At 46.8% G+C, this 25,640-nt stretch overlaps 1 protein-coding gene across 4 annotated transcripts in view; it reads right to left on the bottom strand.

The window, feature by feature from the left end:
- CCDC180 (coiled-coil domain containing 180) overlaps window positions 1-25,640 on the bottom strand; it is a 72,618-nt gene that overhangs the window by 10,543 nt on the left and 36,435 nt on the right. For 3 of the 4 annotated variants that reach the window (XM_074395068.1, XM_074395070.1, XM_074395071.1), the window contains 14 exons: window positions 24,049-24,275; window positions 19,991-20,166; window positions 18,204-18,384; window positions 16,857-17,003; window positions 12,771-12,915; window positions 12,477-12,593; window positions 9,938-10,036; window positions 7,540-7,659; window positions 5,774-5,946; window positions 5,422-5,477; window positions 5,225-5,303; window positions 3,515-3,625; window positions 1,992-2,058; window positions 968-1,109 (listed from right to left, as the gene is read on the bottom strand). In XM_074395068.1, the coding sequence (XP_074251169.1) occupies window positions 968-1,109; window positions 1,992-2,058; window positions 3,515-3,625; window positions 5,225-5,303; window positions 5,422-5,477; window positions 5,774-5,946; window positions 7,540-7,659; window positions 9,938-10,036; window positions 12,477-12,593; window positions 12,771-12,915; window positions 16,857-17,003; window positions 18,204-18,384; window positions 19,991-20,166; window positions 24,049-24,275 (1,840 nt within the window). The remainder of the gene's footprint in view (window positions 1-967; window positions 1,110-1,991; window positions 2,059-3,514; window positions 3,626-5,224; window positions 5,304-5,421; window positions 5,478-5,773; window positions 5,947-7,539; window positions 7,660-9,937; window positions 10,037-12,476; window positions 12,594-12,770; window positions 12,916-16,856; window positions 17,004-18,203; window positions 18,385-19,990; window positions 20,167-24,048; window positions 24,276-25,640) is intronic. The other variant, XM_074395069.1, reaches the window with a different exon arrangement.

Raw genomic sequence — 25,640 nt, 5'->3', positions numbered from 1 at the left:
AATCAGCCTAACCAATATGGTGAAACTCTCTCTACTAAAAATACAAAAATTTGCCGGGCATGGTGGCATGTGCCTGTGGTCCCAGCTACTCAGGAGGCTGGGGCAGGAGAGTCTCTTAAACCCAGGAGATGGAGGTTGTAGTGAGCTGAGATTGCGGATCGTGTCACTGCACTCCAGCCTGGGCAATAGAGCAAGACCTCATCTAAAAAAAAAAAAAAAAAAAATCAGAGAGATGAAATCATTTGGCCAAGTTCATATAGCTGGGAAGTGGCAGTGCCGGGCCCTGGCCCAGGTCTGGCTCTCCCCTAAACTCTCCTCCTTGTACCCAGGAGGCCTCTGAAACAGCACAGTAGACCACAGCAAAGTGTGGCAGATTCATACGACAGAGTATTATTCATTGATAAAAAGGAATGAAGTATTATTACCATCTACAAATGCATAAACCTTGAAAATTTATGCAAAATGAAATAAGACAGTTACCAAAGACTATATACTATATAATTCTATTCTCATGAAAGTAAATAAGGAAGTCTATAGAGATAGAAAGTAGATTGGTGGTTGCTGTATGCTGGGGAGGGCTGGCGGATGGGGTTTCTAAAATTGACTATGGTGGTGATTGCATAACTCTGTAAATAAGCTAAAAACCATTGAGTACACTTCACAGGTAAATTTTATGGTACGCAAGTATCTCACTAAAGCTGTCAAAAATACCTGTGGAAGAAGCAAAATCTTTTTAGAGGTACAAATGACATTTCTCAAGAAAAGCGAACTTTTTTTTTGCATTGTCGCTTTTCCCCAGTAAAATCTGATTGTTGTTTTTACCTAATTTTAAGAGGTCAGCTTTTCACAGGGAGTCTCCTCTGCCTCCCCCATATGAGAGGATCCAGGCCACGAGGCCAAGGCTGAGCTCCATCACTGGCTTCTCACCACGCCCCGCTCCCTGTGCCTACCTGCTCCCCATACCCACCTATGAGGCAGGAGTTGTGGTACTCATCCGCCTGGCTTTGGTACTCCAGGATCTTTTTGCCGATGTTCTCGGCGCACTGGTCGAAGGTGTCATACATGCAGTCAGGCCTGGTGACCGGGCGTTTTTCTTTACGGTAGAACTCCTGCCGGAGACAGTCGACCATGTGTGGGTGAGGACCCCATGGGACCCTGGCCCTTGCTCCTGGGATTCACCAGCCTGCCCTCGCCTCCACACTCCCCAGCCTTTGCTCGTGGCTTCCCCTGTGGAAGTGACACGGGCAGACACTCCTCCTTCCCTGTCTGCCCATGCCACCTCCCTGGGCCCACCTAGAGTGACTGGGGCCACGGGCAGCCCTCGTTATCTCTTGAGGGCCCACCTAGAGTGACTGGGGCCATGGCCATCCCTAGTTATTTCTCGAGTGAGTGACTGGTGAGAATCCTATTTATTCTTCAAGACCCAAATAAATGGAATCTCAGACTGGTGACCAGGTTGGGAGCTTACAAGGAAGTGCCAAGCTGGGTATAGGCTGCAGGCCACAAAGATGGATGAGCCAGGGACCCTGCCCTGAAGGAGGCAGAAACCCGATAGGAGGCAGACAGGAGAATACACCCATACCACAGTGCAGGATGTGTGGGTGCAGGGCGTGTGGGTGCAGGGCACTGGGCAGCTTGTCTGGTGCCTGCTCCCACTGCCCCACCTCTTTCTGTGCTTCCACCACGTCTGTCAGCTTCCCACTGGGCCTGGGTGCCTTGGGGACAGAGGCTGGGCTTGTTCCTCTTGGCACACACAGTACCTGACATGTGAGTGGTGTCTAAGTAATGTTTGGTGATCAATTAGATGACTGAATGAGGTTTAGTTTCTAGAAGAAAAAAAGTCATAGGAGGTAACAGAAGCTGGGATGCTGTGGTCATGGTGAGGGTAGAATCCTCTCTTCCTCATTTTCCCCCAAGTGGCCTGATCAGCAGACTGCAGAAGTAAGGGGTGGCTTCCAGGGCAGGCACAGGCTGTGGGTGGTGGTCCTTACCTCTGCGACCGTCAGCAGGATCTCATTGCTTTCCCAGAGGAGGGTCAAGATGATCCCCTTAAAATCCCTGCAACACACACAAGACAGATCCCTGAGGGGCCTGGTCTAGACGCATCGACATAGACAAAACCAAATAAGCAGAACTCTCCAAGTGCTCTGTTTCAAGGTCACTTCTTGAAATTACTCACTGCTGCCCCAGGACCTCTGCACACTCTGATCCCTCTCCACGACAGCAGCAATTTCCGACCACCTGGTTTTAATGCTCTTTGATTAATAGTCCCCTCAGCCCTATGGCATGCTAATCAGGTGGATTTGGGCTGATTAACCACCATCTCTCCCAGCAGTCTGCTCTGCGAAGGCCACCAGGGTTTAAGATCATAAATGGCAGGCTATCAAGCTGAAATGACTCCAGTGCCTGGAGTTCCTACCTAGAAAACAAACCCAACTCAGAATGAACGGTCAAAGTCTAGGAAAATGAAATGTAAGCTTAATCAGAAATCGTCAGCTAGGAACTTCTCACTTTAAGCAAATATTTTCTTTGCCTTGCTTCTGTGAACACCTTATACAAGGTTTCCCCTGGTGTCCCCTCAGTGGATCCCTACACCGCTGGGGGGCTGGCAATGCCCAATGCATGAAAAGCTGACTGCTCAAATAAACTCACCAGCATTTTAATGTGCCTGACTTTATCTTTTGACACAGGACATGGCCCTGTCTGTACTTGTGCACCATGGAATCCCCAGCCCCACTGCAGTGCCTGCAGCTGGCAATGCCTTGATTAGCTGAAAGAATGATTACTCATAAATAGTTCAAATGAACAGGATTTCATGTAGGACCAAACATTCTCCTGCATCGAGCTATAAAGAACAGAAAGCCAAAGTATTCATGGTGCAGGAGTGTCCCTGGGTGTGGGACGAGGGAACTGTCTACCTGCCAGCTGGAGGCTACACCTGGGTGCCTGATGTCACAGCCACACTTCTTTGCGAAGTTCATGACCCCCAGAGATGAGGTCCTCAGGGTGAAAGGGCTGATGAGAGGGGACACTCTATGGGGGTGATCTCTGATATAGGGGGAGGGGGAGCTCCACTGTGGAGCTTGACTTTCTCTGAAGGCTTTTTGTTTTCTGAACTTGGAATTTTGGTTGTTTGCTTGCAATGAAGCTATACTAAGTTTAACAGCTTTTGTTTTAATCACTAGAGTTACAATAAAGGAAAAGAGAAACAGGGGAGAGCACTGAAAAACATTCCAAAAAAAAAGCTCAGACCTCGAAGGGGATCTGCTGCCCTACCACCTGGAAGTGCTTGTTAGCTCAGAGAATGTGAAATTTTGATGAAAATGTTTCTCAACAAATTTAGGTAAAATGGGCCAAAACAAACTGACTTTGACCTTTGCTGTCCCCTCTCACCCATCCCCTGCTTGAACCTCCCTTTCCCCTTTCTGATTTTTCTCCTCAGCTGAGTCACATTTGCTGCTCCCCAACCCAAAACAGGCTAAATACAGTCAAAAGGAAAGGCATTGTCACTCACTCGGCAGGAGGAGGAGGCTTGTCCCCGAGCACTTGGTACTTTCTCTCCGTTTTGTTGGGCTTGGAGTGCCGTGTGAGGCTGTGGGACAAAGGTGGGTGGGTGGTCTGGAGGCTGTGGATGACACAACGCAGGTCTGAGCCTGCAGGATCCCTGCCTAAGTTGCTAGAGGTGTGGGACTTGCCCGTGGGCAACCCAACTCCCATTTCCAGGGTCCAGCCCTTTGAGACGTGTCCCTTCTCAACAGCTGTTGAGTCTCTACCTTATTGTGGGGTGAAACCTTAATCACCTTAACTGCTAAAACCCAACCATGGCTGCTGGGAGAGGGCGAGGGGCAGAGGTGCTCAGGTCCAGAAATTTGCATTCTTGCCTCCCTGTGATGAGGACCCAAAGGAAAAAACGTTGAGCCACAAGCAGGTTGCCAGATTTGGCCATAACAATACAGTGCACCCATTTAAACCTGAATTTCATATTAACAGAGTGATTTTCAGCATTAGTATATCACGTGCAGTATTTAGGATATACTTATGCTAAAAAAAAAAAATAGGTGGTGGTGTTCTGAAATTCCAGTGTAGATGGGTGCCCTCTCTTTTATCTGGCAGTCCTAGTGACATGGATTTCCTTTTGTAACCTCAGAGTCTGAACACGGAAACTGCTCATGGCTGGATCATATAAAAATAGAGCTCCGACCCACGATGTGCAGCAACCTACCGAGGAGACCACCCCCTAATCTACAGGAAGCCACCCAGGAAGTCAGCCTGCTCTAAGTCAGACTTGCAGGAAGTGAGACTGTCATCTCTGGGGACAGTCTGTATCACCATTAATCAATTGTTATTGCCTGTAACAGTAGGCCCCAAACAGGCAGGACTTGATTAATAAATGACAGCTTTCCTAATTTTTTCCTTCATTTCCAACTTCGGACCAACCAGAGAAAGTCAAACATGTCCCCTCACCAATCACCTGGGATGCCCTGCTTTCAGTGGGCAGCCTCCAGCTTCCCCATGCCACAACCCCCAACCAGGGCACAGCTGGAGAGGAGGGCAACACTTCCCACTCCTCTCCTGTCCTGGGAGCTCTGCTGATGCACTCTGGATGGTGGCTGACTCCCTGCTGCAGTCAGCCCTGAGCCAATAGCCCTTGCTCTTCTCCTGGTGGCTGGTCTTTGTTTCGTTCCGCATTGCATGCAGCACATATGCTCAATGAGACCTTCTGGAGGGAAAGGCAAAACAGGGATTCCCTTCACCTTCTCAAAACCAGGAATGAACCCATGTCAACCAGGTTGACACAAAGAGTTAGCAAGTCTGCTCCGCCATGGGGCTTCCCTATGTCCCTTCCATAAAATCTGCATGTGAGGTCAGCTTCGAGTTTAACAACCTTGCTGAGGCTTGGTGGGCAGGCGCCAAGGCCCAGAACTCTTGTGCGGCTCTGTGATGTCCCTCCAGGAAAGCGATCAGCCCCGTCTTTCTAACCATGACCGTGTGTGGGAGGTGGCAGGGCTGAGATCCACCAGCACCATGGACAACCAGCAAACCAAGGATGGTGCCTGACTAAAGCCGGCGTCAGAGCTCACTCCTCACTGCGCCCCATCAAGTCCCAGAGCCGTGAGCTCTGTGGTGCCTTCTGAAGAAAAGCTTGGGAAAGCCATGGGTCTCTCCTGCCTTTGTGTGGAGAGACAGACTGGGAAGGAGCATTTCTGGCCGCCCCGTGTCCTACCTGCCTGCAGAGGTGGCACTGGCACTGGACAGGAGCTTCTTCCCAGAGTTTTCTGGCCGACACCGATGTCGCTTGAAGCCTTTGGGTGACAAGGCCCCAGGACAAGAGCAAAGGGCAGGAGGTGAGGATGGGCCACACGGTGCCGCCAGCCTCACCCCCACTGCCGCCCCGAGACCCACAAGTCTGTGCACCTCTACCTGTCTGGGACCGATCTTTGTCACAGTGGTGGGTTGGCCATTTTGCATTGGGAAGTCTGAAACCAAAAGAAAGGGTGTGAGCTCTTCCATGGTGACCATGAGGACAGCTCAGGCTGGGGTCTGAGCAACATCCCAGTTAGTCCTCAGCACCACGTCGGTCAGTCCTGTCACGAGCCCCATTTCAGATGAGGAACTGGGGCTCTGGTTCGGAAGCCCGTTGCCTGAGGTTGCAGGCTCTCAGGGGTGAACCACATGAAACCCCAGTGTGCGGGGCCCCAAAGCTGGTCCCTGAAGGTCCAGGGCCAGGGGCCGGGGCAGCAGGGCCTCAGGTGCACTCCGGGGGGCCACTCACTGCAGGATCTTCCTGATCACATCTACAGCTGGGTCCTCAATCAGGGGCTTCCCCATGCGGGTCAGCTGGGCAAAGGACTCAGGGGTGACCAGGTCCAGCTTGGCCTCCTCTTCAAGGGCTTCTGAAGATGTCAGGATGTCACTCTTCTCCTCCAGGTCCTTCAGGATGGTGTTCTGCAGGCCAGAGAGAAGGGCCTGAGTATGTGAGGACTGGCCCGGGTGCCAGCAAGGCAGCGAGCCAAATTCACGTTCTTTCCCACCCAGCCTCAGTGGAATGGCTGCAGGAAACCTGGCTGACCTCATTGAGCTACTGTTTTCGCCTCTGTAAAGTGATCTCCCTTACAGAACCATTCATTCATTCATCCGATTATTCATGCCTTTAGAAATGTTTCCCTGAGCCTGTTCTTCACAAGTCTCTGCCCATGTTCTAGGAACACAGGGGCCAGAAGGACATATATGACCCCTGCCCTCTCAGAGCTTGTGGTTTAGTCAGAAGAGAAAGACATTTAACTTGCACTCATACCAATAAATGCTTCTCCAAAATTGGAAACAGTGCTGTGAAAGAAAAGTTCCAGCATATTCTATGAGATTGAAATGAGACCTGCAGATGTGCCCGGTCAGTGTTTTTGACCAAAGGATCAGGGGAGTGAATGCTGGGCTGAGTGGGTGGCCAACTCCCCTTGAGCAGGTTCTTAGAGAAAGGGTGGAATTGGTGCCCACGGTGCCTAGGCTGTTCCCTGTTTCATTCTGAGTCTCATCTTAGTGATGGCCTGTCAACCCCTGAGTGAAGGTCCTAGGCTGGACCCTTGGAGCCCCATGCTGCTGGACACCCCACCAGAGGTAGATGGATGCCTCGTCCTGGCTACATGGTGGGAAGGGTCTCCCCACAGAAGGAAGGCTGGTCAAGGCTTGGCGGTGAGAGCAGGGCCTAGCAGTGCTCTGCTCCACAGCCATCAGCTCCTGGGGCCTTCTGGAAGTTCGCTGAGCATCTCAGCCCGGTGTGAGGGGTGTGCAGGGGTGGGGGTGACGCAGGCTCTGCCCATAGAGGCTTGCAGTCTCAGGGTAGACGGCCTACAAAATGGAGACCCCCAACATTGGTCTGCAGACTGACGGGGAGGTGAGGCTGGACTACAGGCCAGGAGACCCCAAACCAGTCCAAGGGGTGAGAGGAGTCTAAGTGGAGAGTGACATCGTAGGCAGAGTGAGAGGGATGAAGGGGCATGGAGGACAAGCCATGGAGACTGCTATGTGCCCAGTGAAAGGGTGTGGACTTTGCCCCAAGGGTAGGGGAGTGACATGGTCAGGCCAGCCTCTTCCAACCACGTTCGGGGAATGGACCATAGGAGATGTGAGAGGATGTAGGCACCAGGCAGGCAAGAGGCAGGGGGTCTGGATGAGGTGTTGGGGATGGCACGGGGAGAAGCCAGGGCTGCTCCTGGGTGCTGGTGGGAAGGAAGAGGCTGAGAAGTGGGGCTGGCCTGAGAGTCTGTGGACATGGTGAGTGAGGGTCCTGATGGAGCAGGGGAGGTAGTGCCAGGAGCTGAGGGGTCTCCTCCGAGACCAGTGCAAGGGAAGTGGCCCACTGGGGATTAGAATCCAGCTCTGACTTCACAGCTTGTGATCTTTCCATGGCATCTCAGTAGGCCTGATGTCCAGCAGAGGCCTGGGAGTCCCCTCTTCCCTTTGGCTCTGCTGAGCCCTGCGAGTCTCCTGGGAACCCAGACAGAGCTCACCCACCATTTCCTGCCACTCCATCCCATTCCTTACGGTGAAGACCAGTTCGGTCATGGACAACCTATCCAGGCTGCAGTTGAGGTACTGAATCCTCTGCCTCAGTTTTTCTTTCCAAGTTTGGACGAAGCCGAGGAGTTCTTCTGTGGTCACCGTCTAGTGAGAACAGGAAGGAAGGAAGCCCCGGGGAAGCAGACTGCAGGAGGATGGGCAGATTCTGTGGGAACTGCAGGAACAGGGGCTAGGCTGGTGAAGATGCCTCTAGGCTTGATGGAGGCTCCTCATGTGCAGGGAGGGCCCTGCGGAGTCGGGAAGGCTGGGCTGGCTCTGCTGGTGTTCTTTACTTCACAGTGAAGGACAGTGCCTCCTTCACTGATGGGGACATCGGTTGTTCTCTTCCTGGATCTGTGGGTTCAATGCCGGGCAAATGACCTAAACTTGCTCAACTTGGTCTCCCCTTCTGTAAGATGAGGACACACAATATTCCCTAGGATCTTCTTTGGCTCTAACACGCTATGTTTAGAAGGAAACATTTGATCCAGGTGGCAAGGGTGTGCAGGAGTGTGTAGGAGAGTGATCTGGCCATCTCCATGGCAACATCTAACACGCATCCCCTCGGAGCAGCACCCCACAGGTGTGCAGGTGTGCAGAAATGCGACTGCAAGGATCTTCCCTCTCGCCACATATTCAAGGCATCACCTTGTCCCCTGATCCCTGCTTTACAGACTGTCCAGCCAGCCTCTTCCATCAACACAGGAATGCCTGCACACCCATATTCACATGCTCCTTACCTGGCTGGGAGGTTGGGCAGCCCCTGGCACCCACTCAACACCCTAACAGGAGAGGACAGAGCAGGGGTTGGGAGGCGGGAATGTGAGAGACTGGACATTTCTTTTCTGGAGAGGCAGAGCTGGCTTAAGGAGCCTGTTGAAAAGTCACAGCTGATTAACCACATTTTCCCCCTGCTCCCCATTTAGGGGGCTCACAAAGGAGACCAGGTAAGTCACAGACAAAATATAGGGACCACCTTTCCTCTGCACATCTGCACTCCAGGTCAAGTAATCTCAGTGGATGTGTAGAAACATGTGCATGCATATACATAAGCGGGTTTAGAGGGCCTCTGTGGAAAATGAGAAGAGTGAGAGGGACATTTATTCTGCAAACTATGCTTTGTGAGTGCTTACATTTTTTTCAAGAGTCATGCAATATACTATATAAGAAAAAGCAATAAAGACAAAAAAAATAGATATCCTCTCAGTGGTAACAGTAGAACTGCAACTCAGAGTCACTGAAATTGTAGAGAAAAGACGGAATGGTGAGGAGGAAGCTTCCCACTCTTGAACCTTCAGGCTGGAGTGTCTGGTTCTGGGAGCACCTGGCTGGGCTGCTGAGGAAAGGTTCCCAGGAGTGGCCTGGGTGACAGGCCAGGGAAGACCGAATGGAGCAAGTTTAAGTCATCTGCCCGGAGTTGAAGCCGCAGATCCAGGAAGAGAACTCCCGAGGTCCCCATCAGTGAAGGGTGCGCTGTCCTTCACTGTGCAGACTCGGGGATAGAGTCGTGCACTCATGGCAGAAAAACAAGCACGTAGACACCCAGAACCCTGCTCTGAGGATCAGGGCCGAGTAAACGCTTGGAATCACGCTCCCCTCAAACTCTGCTCCAATTCTGACTTTCCATACTTTAAACTGAGAAAACCAGTTTCTGTGCTACAATCAAAGGAAGCAAGTAGGGCTGAGTGAGGTGGCTCATGCCTGTAATCCTAGCACTTTGGGAGGCCAAGGTGGGCAGATCACTTGAAGTCAGGGGTTTGAGACCAGCATGACCAACGTGGTGAAATCCTATCTCTAATAAAAATACAAAAATTAGCCAGTGTGGTGGTGGGTGCCTGTAGCCCCAGCTACTCAGGAGGCTGAGACAGGAGAATCACTTGAACCCTGGAGCTGGAGGTTGCAGTGAACTGAGATTGTACCACTGCACACTGCACTCCAGCCTGGGTGACAAGAGTGAAACTCAGTCTCAGAGAAAAAAAAAAAAAGCAAGTGGAAAGTCAAACAAAAAGTGGTTGTTCATGGGGCAGGGCCCTGCTTCTGTCATGCATATGGAACTGAGTTCTCCTCACAGCAAGGGACACCTAGTGACATTCCAAGGGAGTGAGGTCAGAGGAATCCAGACTCAGGCTTCCCCCATCACTAGACGCTGCTCCATGCCTACCTGGGAGGGGCTGGGGGTGGAAAACAGTGGCGGCTTTCTCTTCTGATCCTTTCTTCATTCCATGAAACAGGGGTTAAGTAGGAAGGCTCGGAGATGTCCCTGCCCCACCCCACCAACCTTGTGCTGGAGAAATCCTGTACACACATGTAAGTTTATTTCACGTTGATAATTCTAGCATGCTCTATCTTTATTATTCACATGCAGGATCTATTGAACACTTACGGTTTTCTCTCCCCTGGACTCTTGACAAGTTTTTATCTTGTTCTGAAGCTGTTGCAGAGAGAAATTTAATCCATTTGTTTGCGAATTGGATTTTGCCACCTGGAAAACCAGAGGTTCCGAGATTTTGTTTCTAGAATACATATTGTGATCTGGGAAATGTTCAGTGAAACACACCATCTGAGAAACTGATTAAGCACTGAAGAAAATGAAATCAGGGGAAGCTATGCAGTTGTACTGCATTGAAACGATTTTTCTCTCTCTCAAGTAAGTAAGGTTCAAGCAAAACTGGCACCCCACAGTGTGCTGAGGGAGTTGGGAGACCAGGCTCTCCTCCAGCAGTGGAGGGCCAAGGCTGTAAAAACTCCCTGGAGAGCTTAGAGAACTGTGGAAAGGTCATGCTCTGACCCAGGACTGTGGCTTCCAGGAGGCGTCCTAAGGATGTGGTCAGATTGTCCTGGCAAGGGCACTTCTCACAGTACCATCTTTCACAACAAGAAGTGAAATTCACCAAATTTTCCTCTGGAAAGGAATGCTTAAGTAAAAATGTCAACACATCCATGACAGAGAAGCCATCAAAATTGTGTCTTTGCAGAATATTTAAAGATGATACAGCTTCTAAAACTGGTGTAAAAAGCAAGCAGCCAATTTTAGAATATCCCCATCTTTTCATGCATAGAAAAAAAGCTTAAAAATAAATCAAAATCTTAAACAGGGGTTATGCTATGTGGTAGAATTATGGATTACTCTGTTATGTATTTGTTATATATTTCCAATATTGTCCATGATGGAAATGTATTTTGTTTATCACAGGTGTTAGATATTTTGAAATGCAAACCCTGTACCCTGTGAACAGTCCCCAAATATCAGCTCAGAAAAAAAGAATCAGTGCCAGCACCAGCTGGAGACTCATTAGGAATATGCTCCTCAAACAAGAGTGCGGTTACGTGCCCTGGAGCTGTGGGTTCTGCTCCTGGCTGCTGCCTCCTGCTGCTTCTGGAATGACTGAGAGGTTCTTCTGGGGCCTCTACCAGAGCCTGCCTTCACTGAGGATTCACAATGCTCCAGGGACTATGTTAAGAGTTTGGAATATATCAGCTCATTTATTGGTGCCATGATATTAGGAATTGCTTTTATGATTCCCATTTCATAGATGGATGAATTAAACACTTCCTGGGGCAAAAGGGGGCAGGAGGCTGGGACTAGAGTCCCTGTCTCAGAGCCTGAGATGCCAGCAAACCCTTCTTTTATCACCTTGCACTTGCCACTCTCAAAAGACAGGTCTGTCTTCCTCAGCTCGGCTTGTCCTAGCCCCAGTGGGTCCTCAAGCATTGTTCCCTGAATGGGTATTGACCTACACAGATAACCCAGGCCCTTCGTTTCCAGTGTACCCCAAGTCTCACCCGTTCCACTTCCACTCAGTTCTGGAATCAGAATGTGTCCCGGACGACCTTATGCCCAGGCCAGATTCTCTCCCACTCGGCCTCCCACTTCTGCCTCCACTCCTACCCACCTCCAGCCTTTCTGTGGTCAGCGGCCAGGACCCCACACCCTCCAAGTACAGCCCTGAACAGATGGTCCCACCCAAACCCTCCCCAGTCCCCACTGCCTGCCAGCTAGTGCTCTCCAAATACAGAGCTTCCCACTTCCTCCCTCACACTCTTGCAGTCCTGGGCTCCAGCCCCCTGGATTTTCTCCATCACACTTCACTTCCCACTGCCAACCTGGCAGGCTCCTACCTCTCTGGCAAGCCTCTGGAAGCCCCCCTTTCTTAGTCCAGGTTAAGTCTTCGCCTCTGAGCCCCTTCATCCCCACGGAGCCACCTTCTCCTTCTGTTGGACAGATGGTCTGTTTGTGGTTATGGCCATAAGCTCTGGTGTCGGTCAGACCTGGGTTCACGTTTTGACTTTACCTTCAAGAGCTCCGTGTTCCTACCTAAGTCACTAAAATGCTCCTCAGTTTATCTCTAAAATGGGGATAAAAACAGTACTTGCCTCCCATAGTTCTTATGAGGACTAAGACAGCTAATTGAAATAAGTTGGTTAGCAGGATGCATGGTGCTCAATAACTAGTAAATATTTGCAGTTATTAAGATTTCATTTTTGGCCAGGTGCAGTGGCTCACATCTGTATTCCCAGCACTTTGGGAAGTTGAGGCAGGAGGATCGCTTGAGCCCAGGTATCCGAGACCAGCCTGGGCAACACAGGGAGACCCCATCTCTACAAAAAATAGAAAAAATTAGCTGGGCATGGTGGTATGTGACTGCTGGCTGGAACTACCAGCTACTTGTGGGGCTGAGGTTGGAGGATTGCTTGAACCCTGGGAGTAGAGGCTGCAGTGAGCTATGTTCACACCACTATACTCCAGCCTGGGTCAGAGTGAGACCCTGTCTCAAAAACAAAAAAAATGTGTCTGTCTTCCTGGCTCGAGAGCAAGTCCCACACACATGACAGAGACCACACGGCCTCCCAGCACCCGGGACAGTGCCTAGTGTGCAGGTGTGTGTGATAAAGATCCGTGATGAAGAATGAATCTATCCTACCTGGCACTTGATGTTCACTTGCAGATTCGTCAGCAACCGCTGGATTTTCTCTATGAAAATAAGGTCCACGGACAGGTTATGGAATTTGCTTTCAAACTTGTTGATGACATCATTGGCCTGTACAGAAAGATAAAGGGTAAAGGACAGGGGCTTAATCTGAACCTTTTGGACTCTGAAAGAGGAAGGGTACAGGCCCAGTGAATGGTTGGATGAGGGCTTGGCTCTCCCTTCAGAGGGAGCTGAGCAAGGGATACTGCAGAAGGGGTTGGCCTGGGGCCTGGCTGGGGGCCCCACCTGGTCCAGGTACTCGTTTTCCATCTTCTCCATGTTGACCATGATTATACTTTCAACTAACTCTATCCGGGCGGTTTCCTTCTCCAGTCGACGACACAGTGAATTGATTTCTTTAGGAGAAAAGTTGCCTCCTTCTGAAAACAATCTGAAAATAATCAGAGAGAAATAAAAGCCACAGATCAGACCTGAGAGTTCCCATCTCTCCCAAATACTTTTAATCTAGGCTTCAGGTTAGAGTTCGAGACGATGGGAAGATGAGTGCAGATGGCTTAAGGACAGGAGTAGGATTCATCAACAGTGCAGAATCTCTGTTTTTGTCAGTTTATCAGGTTGGAGGCCTTAACAGACCCAACTGAAACAAAATACAAAATAAAAATAGTTTTTTTAGAGCTGCGTAAAGGTAAGAATTCTTCATGAACCGGCTGGGCACAGTGGCTCATGCCTATAATCCCAGAAGTTTGGGAGGCTGAGGCAGGCGAATCACTTGAGGCCAGGAGTTCAAGATTAGCCTGGGCAACATAGCATAACCCTGTCTCTATAAAAAGTAAAAAAAATTAGCCAGGTGTGGTGGTGTCCACCTGTGATTCCAGCTACTTGGTGAAGATGGAAGGATTTCTTGAGCCCAGGAGGCAGTGGTTGCAGTGAGCTGAGATTGCACCACTGCACTCTACCCTGGGCGACAGAGTAAGACTCTTTAAAAAAAAAGAATTCCAGATGAAGTGAAACTAGAAGGGACCTTGGAATGTGGGTGGCACCAGAAGCCAAAACTTTGCACCAGAGACTTGGAGTTCAGTCTTGATGACTGCACAGGTGAAGGGATAGCCTGGGGCTGGATGCAGAGGACAACCCTTGCATTATGAGACCGAGGAAGAAATGAGCCCCACCAGATTCCAGGACTCTCTCCTGTCTAGATCCGAGGGCAAGGAGGAAAGAAAAGATATCTCTCCCCTGAAAATTCATCACACAAACTAGACTTCATATACATTTACAAACTGAATTCATATTCTCTGGAGTGACCCGAAAAAAACTCAAACAGAGAATTCTAATTGGGGCTGGGTAGGCAGGGCCCCCTTGGCTACCCGGGAGAAACAAATAAGGATTCTCTCTGAAGGAATGCAATGTCCAGTCCAGGCCTCAAAGAATGCCACAGATGAAGTCCCAAAGAAAATGAGTGACTCGTAGTTTAAAAAATTGATAAGGAAACAAGATACAAGATAGCATACATGAGAACCAGTAAAACAATAGAGAACAGAAACAGACCTCCCACAAAACCCTCAGATATTAGAAATAGCCGATATAAACTACAAAGTAACTAGGCTTAAGATGTTTAGAGAAATAAAAAGCTTCAAAACATGAGGAAGGAGCAGGCAGTTTTGAAAAAGTCAAATATAACTACAAATGGGCCGAGTGTGGTGGCTCACACCTATAATCCCAGCACATTGGGAGGTCAAGGCAGGTGGATGACTTGAGGTCAGGAGTTCGAGACCAGCTTGGCCAATATGGCGAAGCCCTGTCTCTACTAAAAATACAAAAATTAGCTGGGCATGGTGGCGCATGCCTGTAGTCCCAGCTACTCGGGATGCTGAAGCAGGAGAATAGCTTGAACCCAGGAGGTGGACGTTGCAGTGAGCCGAGATCACACCACTGCACTCCAGCCTGGTTGAGAGAGCAAGAATATCTCAAAAAAACTTTTTATTTGTATATATATTTTTATATGTATATACTTTTGTATGTATATACATATATACATGTGTGTATATATCTACAAATGGAAACTATAATAATTAAAATCGAAAATTCAATGAATAGATTTGCAGGGGGTTCAACACAGTTACGGAGTGAATCAGTGACTAGGAAGAATAATATAAAGAAATTAGCTAGAATGAAGCTAAAATACGCAAGACTGATGTAGAGATAGGCAAGATAGAGACGATTAACAAGTCAAATTATAGTTCTAATCGCTGCTACTTTCCAAATTTTCTTTTAAAAATCTATATAATCAGAAAAATCTTAATAATATTTAAAACAAATGCAAGCTTTGCAGATACTGACATGGAAGGTACCCACTGTTAGGGCTCAGAAAATGATACCCAAAAATGTGTTGCTTTAAACTTCAAACTGAGAGTATCTGGGGAGCAGCAAATGCAGGGAAGAGATTTCTCTAAAGTTCACCTACCAACGTAAGGCTGGATGCTCCAGAAGATACTCAACTGTTGTGAACCCCTTCCCCAGAGAGCTCATCCACCAGGAGAAACTGATGCATAGTTGCGGGAAGGAAGACGAGTTGACACCATGCCCAGAGCCCGGACGGGTTTGGTCCCAGGCTATTGTCTGTTCTTTTGCTCCATTAATCTCCCCTAAACATCATTTTCTCTTCCTCTAAAATTTTCTATATCTCCCATTTCTCACTCCCTTCTCAAGACGATATTTAAGCTTCAACCACCTGGCCTTTCTTTGAGTTTCAAACTTTGTGTGACTCCTAAACACTTGCATGTTAATAAATCGGTGTGCCTTTTTCTCGTTAATCTGTTTATTTTTTAAATTTATTATTTATTTATTTATTTTGAGATGGAGTCTTATTCTGTCTCCCAGGCTGGAGTGCAGTGGTGCGATCTCAGCTCATGGAGGTTCAAGTGATTCTCCTACCTCAACCTCCCAAGTAGCTGGGATTACCGGCTCCCGCCACCACTCTGGGCTAATTTTTGTATTTTTAGTAGAGATGGGGTTTCTCCATGTTGGCCAGGCTGGTCTCAAACTCCTGACCTCAGGTGATCTGCTGGCCTCGGATTCCCAAAATACTGGGATTCCAGGCGTGAGCCACCACACCTGACCTTGTTTTATTGGCTCAAATTGTTGAAACGTCAGGGGTGGAAAGGAAATTCCTTTAGTCCCTACATCACCTTGGTTTGGTGATGGTGGTAGTGGGGACTGTGGGTCTGCGTGTGTACTAGGACTCCATTTCTGTACAATACTATCCATTTTTTGCTCATGTATACGTAAGTAAAGGCACATAGAAGATGTATTTTTGGAGGGCTTCCACTTGGTACTTTATATAAAATCTGTGTTTGATTATGCTATAATGATTAAAAGATTTGTGATTTTTAAAATAGCATAGGCCTTAAAAAATAAAGATAGCTTTCATAAATGTCAAAGACTAAATCCAGGATTACTGTCATCCAGGATTAAGATTACAGGAGTAAAAATAAGGGGAAAGAATGGCCAATAAACACAGGGAAAGGTTAACATCATTAATCGTCAAGGAAATGCAAATCAAAACCACAACATGGTACCACTTCACACCCGTTAAGAGGTCTATTATAAAAAACAAAAAATGCCAGAAAGTAACAGCCTTGGTAATAATGTAGAAAAACTGGAACCCTTGTGCACTGCTGGTGAGAATCAATCTGGTGCAGCTGCTGTAGAAACAGTATGATGGTTCCTCTAAAAACGAAACGTAGCATTACCATTTAATTCAGCAATACCCAAAATAATTAAAACCAGGACCTTGAACAGGTATGTGTACACCAATATTCCTATCACCATTATTCACAATAGTCAAAAGATGGAAACAACCCAAATGCCCACCAACGGATGAATGGGTAAACAAAATGTGATACATGCATACAATGGAACATTATCCAGCCATAAAAAGGAATAATTTTGTGACCCATGATACAACACGGATGAACCTTGAAGACACTATGCTAAATGAAATAAGCCAGGCAAGAAAAGGACAGATATATGATTCCACTTATATGAGACACCTAGAGGTTTCAAATTCACAGAAACACAAAGCAGGAGGGCGGTTGCCAGGGACTGTGGGGAGAGAGGAATGGGGAGTTCTTGCTTAACGGTACAGAGTTTCAGTTTGGGAAGATGAAAAAGTTCTGGTGACCGATGGTGGTGATGGTAGCACAATAACCAGGACATCCTTAATGCCACTAATTCGTGCACCTAAAAATGGTTAAGAGAGTAAGTTTGAGGTTATGTATATTTTGTCAACATTAAAAATTAAGGGAGAAACAAGCACACATCCCAACAGAGAAACTCAGGTGGCCTGAAGAGGTCCTGGACAATGGCTCCCACCTGCAGTGTTTGATGAACTCAATATTTGAGGAGTGGAGTTTGCCCAGACTCTCCTCCAAGTACTGCCGGAAGCTGCGCAGGGACACCTGGGTGACATCGACATAGCTAAGCAACTCCCGGTGCAGTGTGTTGCTGAGAATGACCAGCCTGTGGGAGACAGAAGAGGGACAGGACAGTGATGGGGGACAACCCTGGGGGATGTGGGAGGGGCAGGTGGGGATGGTGACCAGCCTGGGGGACACAGGAGGGACAGGTGGGGATGGTGACCAGCCTGGGGGACACAGGCGGGACAGGTGGTGATGGTGACCACCCTGGCTGACAAGGGAGGGACAGGTCATGATAATAATGAGCCTGGGGACACAGGAGGGACAGGTGTGGATGGTGACCAGCCTGGGGACAGACGAGGGGTGGGTGGTGATTGGTGACCTTCCTGGGGTGGGCATGAGAGGGCAGGGTAGTGACCTGGGCCTGGAAAGAGGACTTCATGGGAGTCTATTTGGGCTCCATAAGCTGTGCCCAGCTGCCCAGCTCCTCTGGGTAGCAAAGGGGCCGTAGAAGGAAATTCAAAATTCCAGTGTCTGCAAGACACACCCTGCGTGTGCTGGATCAGAGAGGATCCTTCTCTCTCTGACCCTTGCCATCCATTAGTGAAAGAAACCCAGAAGATCCTACTGGATCTTTGTCCCTGCTCCAGTGGGCTGTGTCTGACCCCCTGCAAGGTGATTCCTGCACCTGTGATCCCCCAAAAGACTGCCCTGTGTGTGTCCTCTTTATAACCAAGTCCACCAGAACCAGCTGTCCCTCATGCACCTGATGGCTGTGTAGACACTTGCCAGCCTCCTCCCTGTGACCTGCCTGAGGCTTCCATGTTATATCCCAAATGGCCTCCCTAGAGTGCCTTGCTGAGTGTGCTCTGGCCTGAGCACACTCCTACACTGAGCTGGGCCAGTGCTCTTTCCCTGATTTCGGAACTCAACCCTCTCTCATCTTTCTCCATTCAGGGATCCTCTGAGTTCATCTTCAATGCTGTCTCCTTCAGGAAGTCGTCCCTGATTTTCCCTGAGGGGACATGATCTTCCCCACCACTGATATTTCATAGCACATGGTTTGCACCCTTGCATGGTACCTGTGTGTATTTTTTTGCTTTCTGGCTGCTCATTCCCTGTCTTCCCAAGCAATATTTCACATAGAGTTTGACTTGACTCTCCTGAAGACTTTAACTCAAAGAAGGCTCTGGCGGTGCCTTCTGCTCCTGTGTCTGCAGGGAGGGTGTCTCCTTTGAAAACATCAGCCTAGCTGGGATTCCAGAGCCACATAGCTAGGATGGAGACTCCCAGAACCCCTTACTTTTGGCTCCTGGTGGCATTCAAGAAGATGTGCTCCATGTCATAAATCTTGAGGCGGAAGTTTTTGCTCCTCATGTTTTGCTCTTCTTGGAACTGGCAGAACATCAGCCTCTCCTTCTTCAGCGTCTCGGTCACCCCAGCACAGTGGCTGTCCAACCGCTCTTGATGAAGCAAGAGCTCAGCTGAAAAAGGATTAGGAGAGCTGGGGCCCCTGGGACCTGACTCACCTCAACACATTGCTTTCCTGGAACAAGGCCCGCCTGCTGCCTCTCCCAGGCCGGCTGAAGAACAGGAATGATTTAGGTCAAGGCCCCCTGTCCTGCCCCTGTTGCCTTCGTCAGGGCTTGGGCTAGAGAGGAGGCCTGGCCATGAGCAGGGAGCTCCTGTTGGTGGAGACACCCTGCCCAGAGCAGAGGGAACAAAGCCAGAGAGATGGAGAGTCTGGGGAGCAGCTGAGTAGCAGGCAGGTTGCACAGCGGGTACTGGGGAGGGCTGAGATCTAGATGAGAGGGTCTGGGGGGTAACAGCAAGTACAGTACTGAGCAGTCTGGGTTTGCTTCTTTATATCAGCAGATACTAATGTCCAGTGAGCCTGAATTCCAACTGTCTTCCAAGGTGGAATGGCAAGAACAAGGACTGGGCTTCCAGGGCTCCATCACAGGCCTTTAGATGAGCAGAGACTCCCTAGACCCCACCCTGTTCCCCATCTGACCCCACCATCATCTGAAGTGGGAGAAGTGCTGTGGTCCCAGTGCTGCCAAAAATGAATGGTGTGAAGCTGGGACTTCACTTCTCTGGCCTTGTTTTTCTCGCTGTATATGGGGCCAGGGGGCCTGGGAAGGAAAGGGAGCCAGCCTTCAGGGAGCTTCTACTCAGTGCACGTAGAATCCCTTTTTATTCCTCAGTGCATTTAGCGCACACATTTTCCAGATGAGAACGATGAGGTTCCAAGTGCTACACAAGTTGCCTGAGCCCACAAGCACTGGGATTCAAGGCCAGTTGTCAACTTGCGCAACTCTTTCCCTGCTCTAGGAATAGAAGTCTGCATGGGTTCGTGACAGGGCTCTCTGATAAAGGGCTTTGAAGGAGTTGGGGTATAATTTGGGTGAAAAACCAACAGAGGTCATAGAAGGATCGTATTAAAAACATGCCCCCCTCCCCCATTAACAGAGCTCACCATGTAGGTGTGCAATGCATGTCTTTTTAAGTATGATAAATGATAAAGTAGAAATAATGGCTACCACTTTTGGAGGCTGTATCTTGTACCAGGTGCTCATGATTCCTTACTATACCATTTAAAGAGGGGTTATTACCACCTCCTTAACACCTCCATCAACCCCTTCTGCAGGTGAGAGAGGGGTCAGAGAGGTCAGGTAACCTGTGCAGGATCACACAGTCACAGGAGTTGAGACTGAGAGCTCTATCCTTGAGCTATGAGCTTGCCTCTAGAACATCCACCATGCAGGTGTATATCTGACAGGTGTATGAGCAGATCTGGGGTCCAAGAGCTAAAACAGTCTTCCACCTCTAACACATTTCCAACTCTAACACCCTCTTGAAAAAAAGAGGAAATGAAAAAAAAATATCTCACAGGAGGATTCTGAGTACTACCTTTCTCTGCAAGCCCGGGAGGTGAGAACCCTCATGCACACCTTCCATGGTGTGATGAGAACATGCTAAACATTGCATGGTACAAACTGGGGCAACTAATGAACATGGAGCCTCGGTGGAGCAGGCACTGAAGGAGGGGCTGGGGGCCGGGCAGCCCTTCCCAGGCAGCATCTGTACCTGCCCTGACATTGTGGATATCCTTTTCAATCTGCTGGGCTCTTGGCTGGTGCAGGTGTAGACGCAGCTCCAGTTCTGAATCCAGCTCATCGATCTTGGAGGCCACGATGACCCGGGTGTTGAGGGAACACTGGTCAAACCACTTCTCAAGGTGCTCGAAGAAGCCAGCTCGAAGTCTGAGGGAGAGACCAGCCAGAGTCAGCCCTACCAGCAGTCATGACCCATGAGAGGTCTTTACATGTGGAGACCCAAAGTGCTTCCCCATTTTGGTCCTTCCTCATTTCATTTCCCATCATTGCATTTCCCTACATTGCATTTCATCATGTAAATGGACCGTTGCTCGTTTACCCGTACTACTGCTGGAGAACACTACGTATGCCAGATGTAGAAGTGTTTCTTTGGATAAATGACCTTGAACTGGAATTGCTGAATCAAAGATTAAAATACATTTGTGGTTTTGGTAGCTATGGCCAAACTGTTTCCACTGGAAAGCAAGTTGTATTCCCATCAGCAATGAATAATAGTTCCTGTTTCTCCACAGTCTCAGAGTGTATTGTCAGACTTCCAAATTTGACAATTTTGTCATATTATGATTGAGACTGAACATATCTTCAAGTGTTTAAGATTATTTAGTCTGGGCGCTGTGGCTCATGCCTATAATCCCAGCACTTTGGGAGACTGAAGCAGGAGGATTGCTTGAACCTAGGACGTCGAGACCAGCCTGGACAACGTGGTGAGAACCCATCTCTATAAAATACTTAAAAAAATTAGCTGGGCATGATGCCATGTGCCTAAGGTCCCATCTACTCAGGAGGTCAAGGCTGCAGTGAGTCACACCACTGAACTCCAGCCTGGGAAACATAGTGAGATCCTGCCTCAAAACAAAAAAAAAAACAAAGCAAAACAAAACAACAACAAAAACCAAGAGTATTTAATTTCTCTTTCTGTGTACCGTCCCTGAATGTCTTGCCCATTTCTCTGTTGTGAAGAGCTGATTTTTTTTTTTTTTTTTTTTTTTTTTTACAAATCAGTTTCTAGGAGCTTTTCATATATTGGGGACATGAGGCTCATTGACTTTGATGTAAGTTGCAAATATTGTTTCTCAGCAGAAATTATTTGGAAGAAATAAATTATTGTTTCTTCTTTTTAAAAATTTACGGTGCTTTTTTGGCCATGTATTGTTAAGGATGTCAGTTTCCAAAAACTGATCTATAGATTCAATGCAATAACAAGAAACAACATAGCAGAAGACGTCTTATGGAAACTTGAACTAATTTTAAAATGTATGTAGAAATACAAAGGGCCAAGAATAATGGAGGGAGGAGACTAAAGCTGGAGGACTTAACACTATCAGATATTAAGACTTAGTGTAAAGCCGTAGTGATCAAGCAGCATGAGGTCACTGGAGAGACACATAGAGAACTGGAAAAGACATGTGGCAGAGAAGTTGGGGAGAGGAGAGTCTCCTCATTAAGTGACCCAGGATCAACTGGTTATCTATACTGGAAAGAAATGGAACTTGACCCCTATTTCACATGATAAACAAAAATCAATACCAGGTAGACTGTAGATGTTAATATGGAAGTTGAAAACAATAACGTTTTAAATATATAACATTGGAGAACATCTCCATGTCCTTGGGGGCAGGCAAAAATTTCTTAGATAAGTCACAAAGTAAATTAAACCTAATAGAAACATTGACGAATTGGACCTTAATAGAAATAAGAACTTATGTTCATCAAAAGATATACCTTGAAAGAGAGTAAAAAAGGCAAGCACAGAGAGATGAACATTCACCATTTATTTACCTGACAAAGCCTCATACAGGATATATAATTCAATTTTTGTTTGTTTGTTTGAGATGGAGTCTCACTCTGTCTCCCAGTCTGGAGTGCAGCAGCACTATCTTGGTTCACTGTAACCTCTGCCTCCTGGGTTCAGGCAATTCTCCTTCCTTAGCCTCCCAAATAGCTGGGATTATAGGCATGCACCACCACGCCCGGCTATAGAATATATAATTAATTCCCGTAAATTAATAAGAAAAAGGACAGACAATTGACCAGAAAAATAATAGGCAAAAGATTTTGCTAGGTATTTCACAAAAAGATAACCAAATGGCCCAATGAGTATTTTAAAAGGTATACAATTGCATTACTCATCAGGAGAATACATATTAAAACCACAATGAAACACCACTATAATTACACTAGAACAGCTAAAATAAAAACCACTGACAATACCACTGAGGTTGTGGAACAACTGAAGTTCTCATATGCTGTTGTAAACAAAACCACTTTTGAACACTCCTTGGTAGTATCTTTTGGCCGTATCACCTAAAGATGGATACGGACACACATTCTATAAGTCAACAGTTCCAGTCTTAGTTGCATATGTAACAGAAATGTATTTGTATAATCACCAGAAGTCTTATACAAGAATGTTCGGAGGAACATTATTGGTATATCGCCAAATTGGAAAGACCAAATGTGTATCAGTAAAGTGAATTAATAAAATAGGTTATATTTTTTATAATGGGATACCATACAGAAATAAAAACTGATCTCTAGCCACGGTCAAGAATATATATATATCTCATAAACATAATAAAAGAGTGAGTTCTGTATGACTTAACATAGGTAAAACTCAAAAATAAGCAAAATGAACTCAGAAGTTATAATAATTGTTTTCTTTGGGGAAGAGATAGTGGTGACTTGGGATGGGTACACTAAGTGGGTTCCTGGAGGGTTGGCAATGGTTCTATTTCTTGTGGGCTTAGGGTATCAACTGTGTCCTATTTGGGCAATTCATTGTGCTATACACTTATGACTTTCATACTTTTATGAATGCAAATTATTCCTCAGCATGCAAACCTAATTAGTTGGAAAGATAAATTGTTTTCTGGTTAGTCATAAGGCCAGATGGCATAGTGGCTGGTGCAAGATTCTGGAGTTACAGGGTCTGTCTGGATTCATATCTTGGATCATATCTTGGATTCATATCTTGGATCAAACTGCTTTTTTTGGAGATCTAGGCCAAATGACTAACTCTCTGAGCCTCAGTTTCCTCATCTGTAAATGCAGTTAGTTATGGTACTTCTCTCACAGTTATTAAGGGGACTTAAATACATTCAGTAAATAATAGCTCCTGTGGTAGTCCTTGCTGACCTTTGTCCTGTCTGCTATGGAGAGGGCAGATGACGGCCTCTCCATGTGTTAGAGAAAGGAGAGGGATGACATTTGAGTCAAGGAACATTTCCAAGGTGAGATGCTGCTGAGGTGTAGGAGAGAAAGCCCAGAGGCCTGACTGCACTCCTTTCACTCCTTATCTCTGCCCTCCTGCCCATGTATACATATGGGAGGTAAATGAACCAGGAGATCTCTAGCTGATGAGTCCTCCCCTCCTATGACACTGTAGAGGCAGGAGGACAATGAGAATGTCATCCAAAAGGCAAACACAGATGTCCACATTTGATCCAAACTCAAACACAAAGGCCCAGAAACTTGGGAGTTAGGGGAAGTAAATTATCCGTGGTAGGATTATGGGTCATTTCTCTATTCTTCATTGTTCTTGTATTTTCTGCAATGAAACTCTTTGGTAGTATCTAGTGATGGACATGAACACACTCTGTGAGTGAACAGTGCCATTCTTACATTTTGCACATATTAAGTACAAAATGCCATATGTGATATATTTATATGTATGGTGTATATCTACATAGAAAAAGAAAACTAGAAAAAGAAAAGAAACCTTAAGATTACAGATGTTACAGGAACTAGAACCCAGAAGTATCTGGCAGGGAAAATACTGTATCTCATGTTCAAGGCCCAAGCCAGCAGAGAGCCTCCTGAGGTGGGTGCAGGGGATCACTCTTACAGAAGACATCTGTGACTGCAAATAATTCCTGGATTTTGCTATTTTTTATTGTGTTTCTCACCCCTACCTTCCTTCAGTTACCTACAATTTTTTCTTTATCCAACTGGGACTTTTTTTTCACAATATTTCACCTTGCTAACAAAACTCGGAACAACAGGATAAGAATAACATAGTTTTCTACTCACTGTTTCTTAATTTCTAAAATTAGTCTCGATGGAATTGTCACTTGTTCTATGAACTTGGCACTGGAAGTGTCATCGATGAACATGGCTGAGAAGATGGAATGAGACTTCCTGCAATGCTCTTCTTCTTCCAGGGGTATGAAGACAAAATAAGTGTTTCCACTGGAGGTTGTGAAGGACTCCATGTCCTCATAGTATATCTCCACCAGACTCTCTTCCTTGTCTTCGTCCTAAGTAGGCAACAAGACTAAAGTTGACTTGAAATATAGGAAATTATTCTTCTGTGATTCTAAGATTATAAAATTCAAGTTACTGTTCTGTGATTTTGAATGTGTTTTGAGGACAAGATTTATTTTATGAGAGTCACTTCCTTGCACTCAAAGGAGAGCTCTGTCTGCCAGCTTGGAATGGAGCTTTTGAAAACAGAAAGAGAGAAGAAATAAATAGGCCGAGGTGAAGCAAGAGAGTCTAAGTTGATCTATTCAATAAAGATGAATTCAGAAGGAGAGAGAACCAGGGAGGGTTAAGGAAAGCCATACAAAGTCATAAAGAGTAACTTTAGAGTAGGTTGCAGGGACATGAGGAGAGGAAAGTGAATTTTAGAAAGCACTGCTGTGGCTGGGTGCAGTGGCTTACACCAGTAATCCCAGCACTTTGGGAGGCTAAGGCAGTGGATAATTTGAGATCATGAGTTCAACAGGTGAAACTCTGTCTCTACTAAAAATACAAAAATTAGCTTGGTGTGGTGGCAGGCACCTGTCCTCCCAGCTACTTGGGAGGCTGAGGCAGGAGAATAGCTTGAACCTGGGAGGTGGTAGGAGCCGAGATCACACCATTGCACTCCAGCCTGACTGACAGAGTGAGACTCCATCTCAATAACAACAACAACAACAAAATCAAAAATGTTTTAAAAATAAAAAGCATTGCTTTGAATAAATAATTAGATCACTCTTGGCAAAAACAAAGTATTAATACATTATCACTGACCCCACAGAAATATTTAAAAACTTCCAACATCCATCAGAATACTATGAACACCTTTTTGCACACAAACTAGAAACTATAGAAGAAATGGATAAATTCTTGAACACATACACCCTTCCAAGACTGAAACAGGAAGAAACTGAATCCCTGAACAGATTTATAATGAGCTCCAAAATTGAATAAATAATAAATAGCCTACCAACCAAAACCAAAACAAAACAAAAAAACAAAACCCCAAACTCAGGAACAAATGAACTCACAGACAAATTCTACCACATGTACAAATAGCTGGCACCATTTCTGGTGAAACTATTACAAAAAAACTGAAGAGTACAGGCTCCTCCCCAACTCATTTTATGGACCCAGAATCATCCTGATGCCAAAACCTGGCAGAAACACAACAAACAAAGAAAACTTCAGGCCGATATCCTCAATTAACATTAATGCAAAAAATTCTCAACAAAATACTAGCAAACTGAATCCAACAGTACAACAAAAAGCTAATTCACCATGATCTAGTAGGCTTTATTCCTGGGATGCAAGGTTAGTTCGACATATACAAGTCAAATAATATGATTTATCACATAGACAGAACTAAAAATAAAAACCAT

Source organism: Saimiri boliviensis, chromosome 2, assembly GCF_048565385.1.
Source record: "Saimiri boliviensis isolate mSaiBol1 chromosome 2, mSaiBol1.pri, whole genome shotgun sequence".
Lineage (NCBI taxonomy): Eukaryota > Metazoa > Chordata > Mammalia > Primates > Cebidae > Saimiri > Saimiri boliviensis.
The sequence above is the reverse complement of the archived record's forward strand: the minus strand, read 5'-3'. Positions and strand labels throughout refer to the sequence as shown.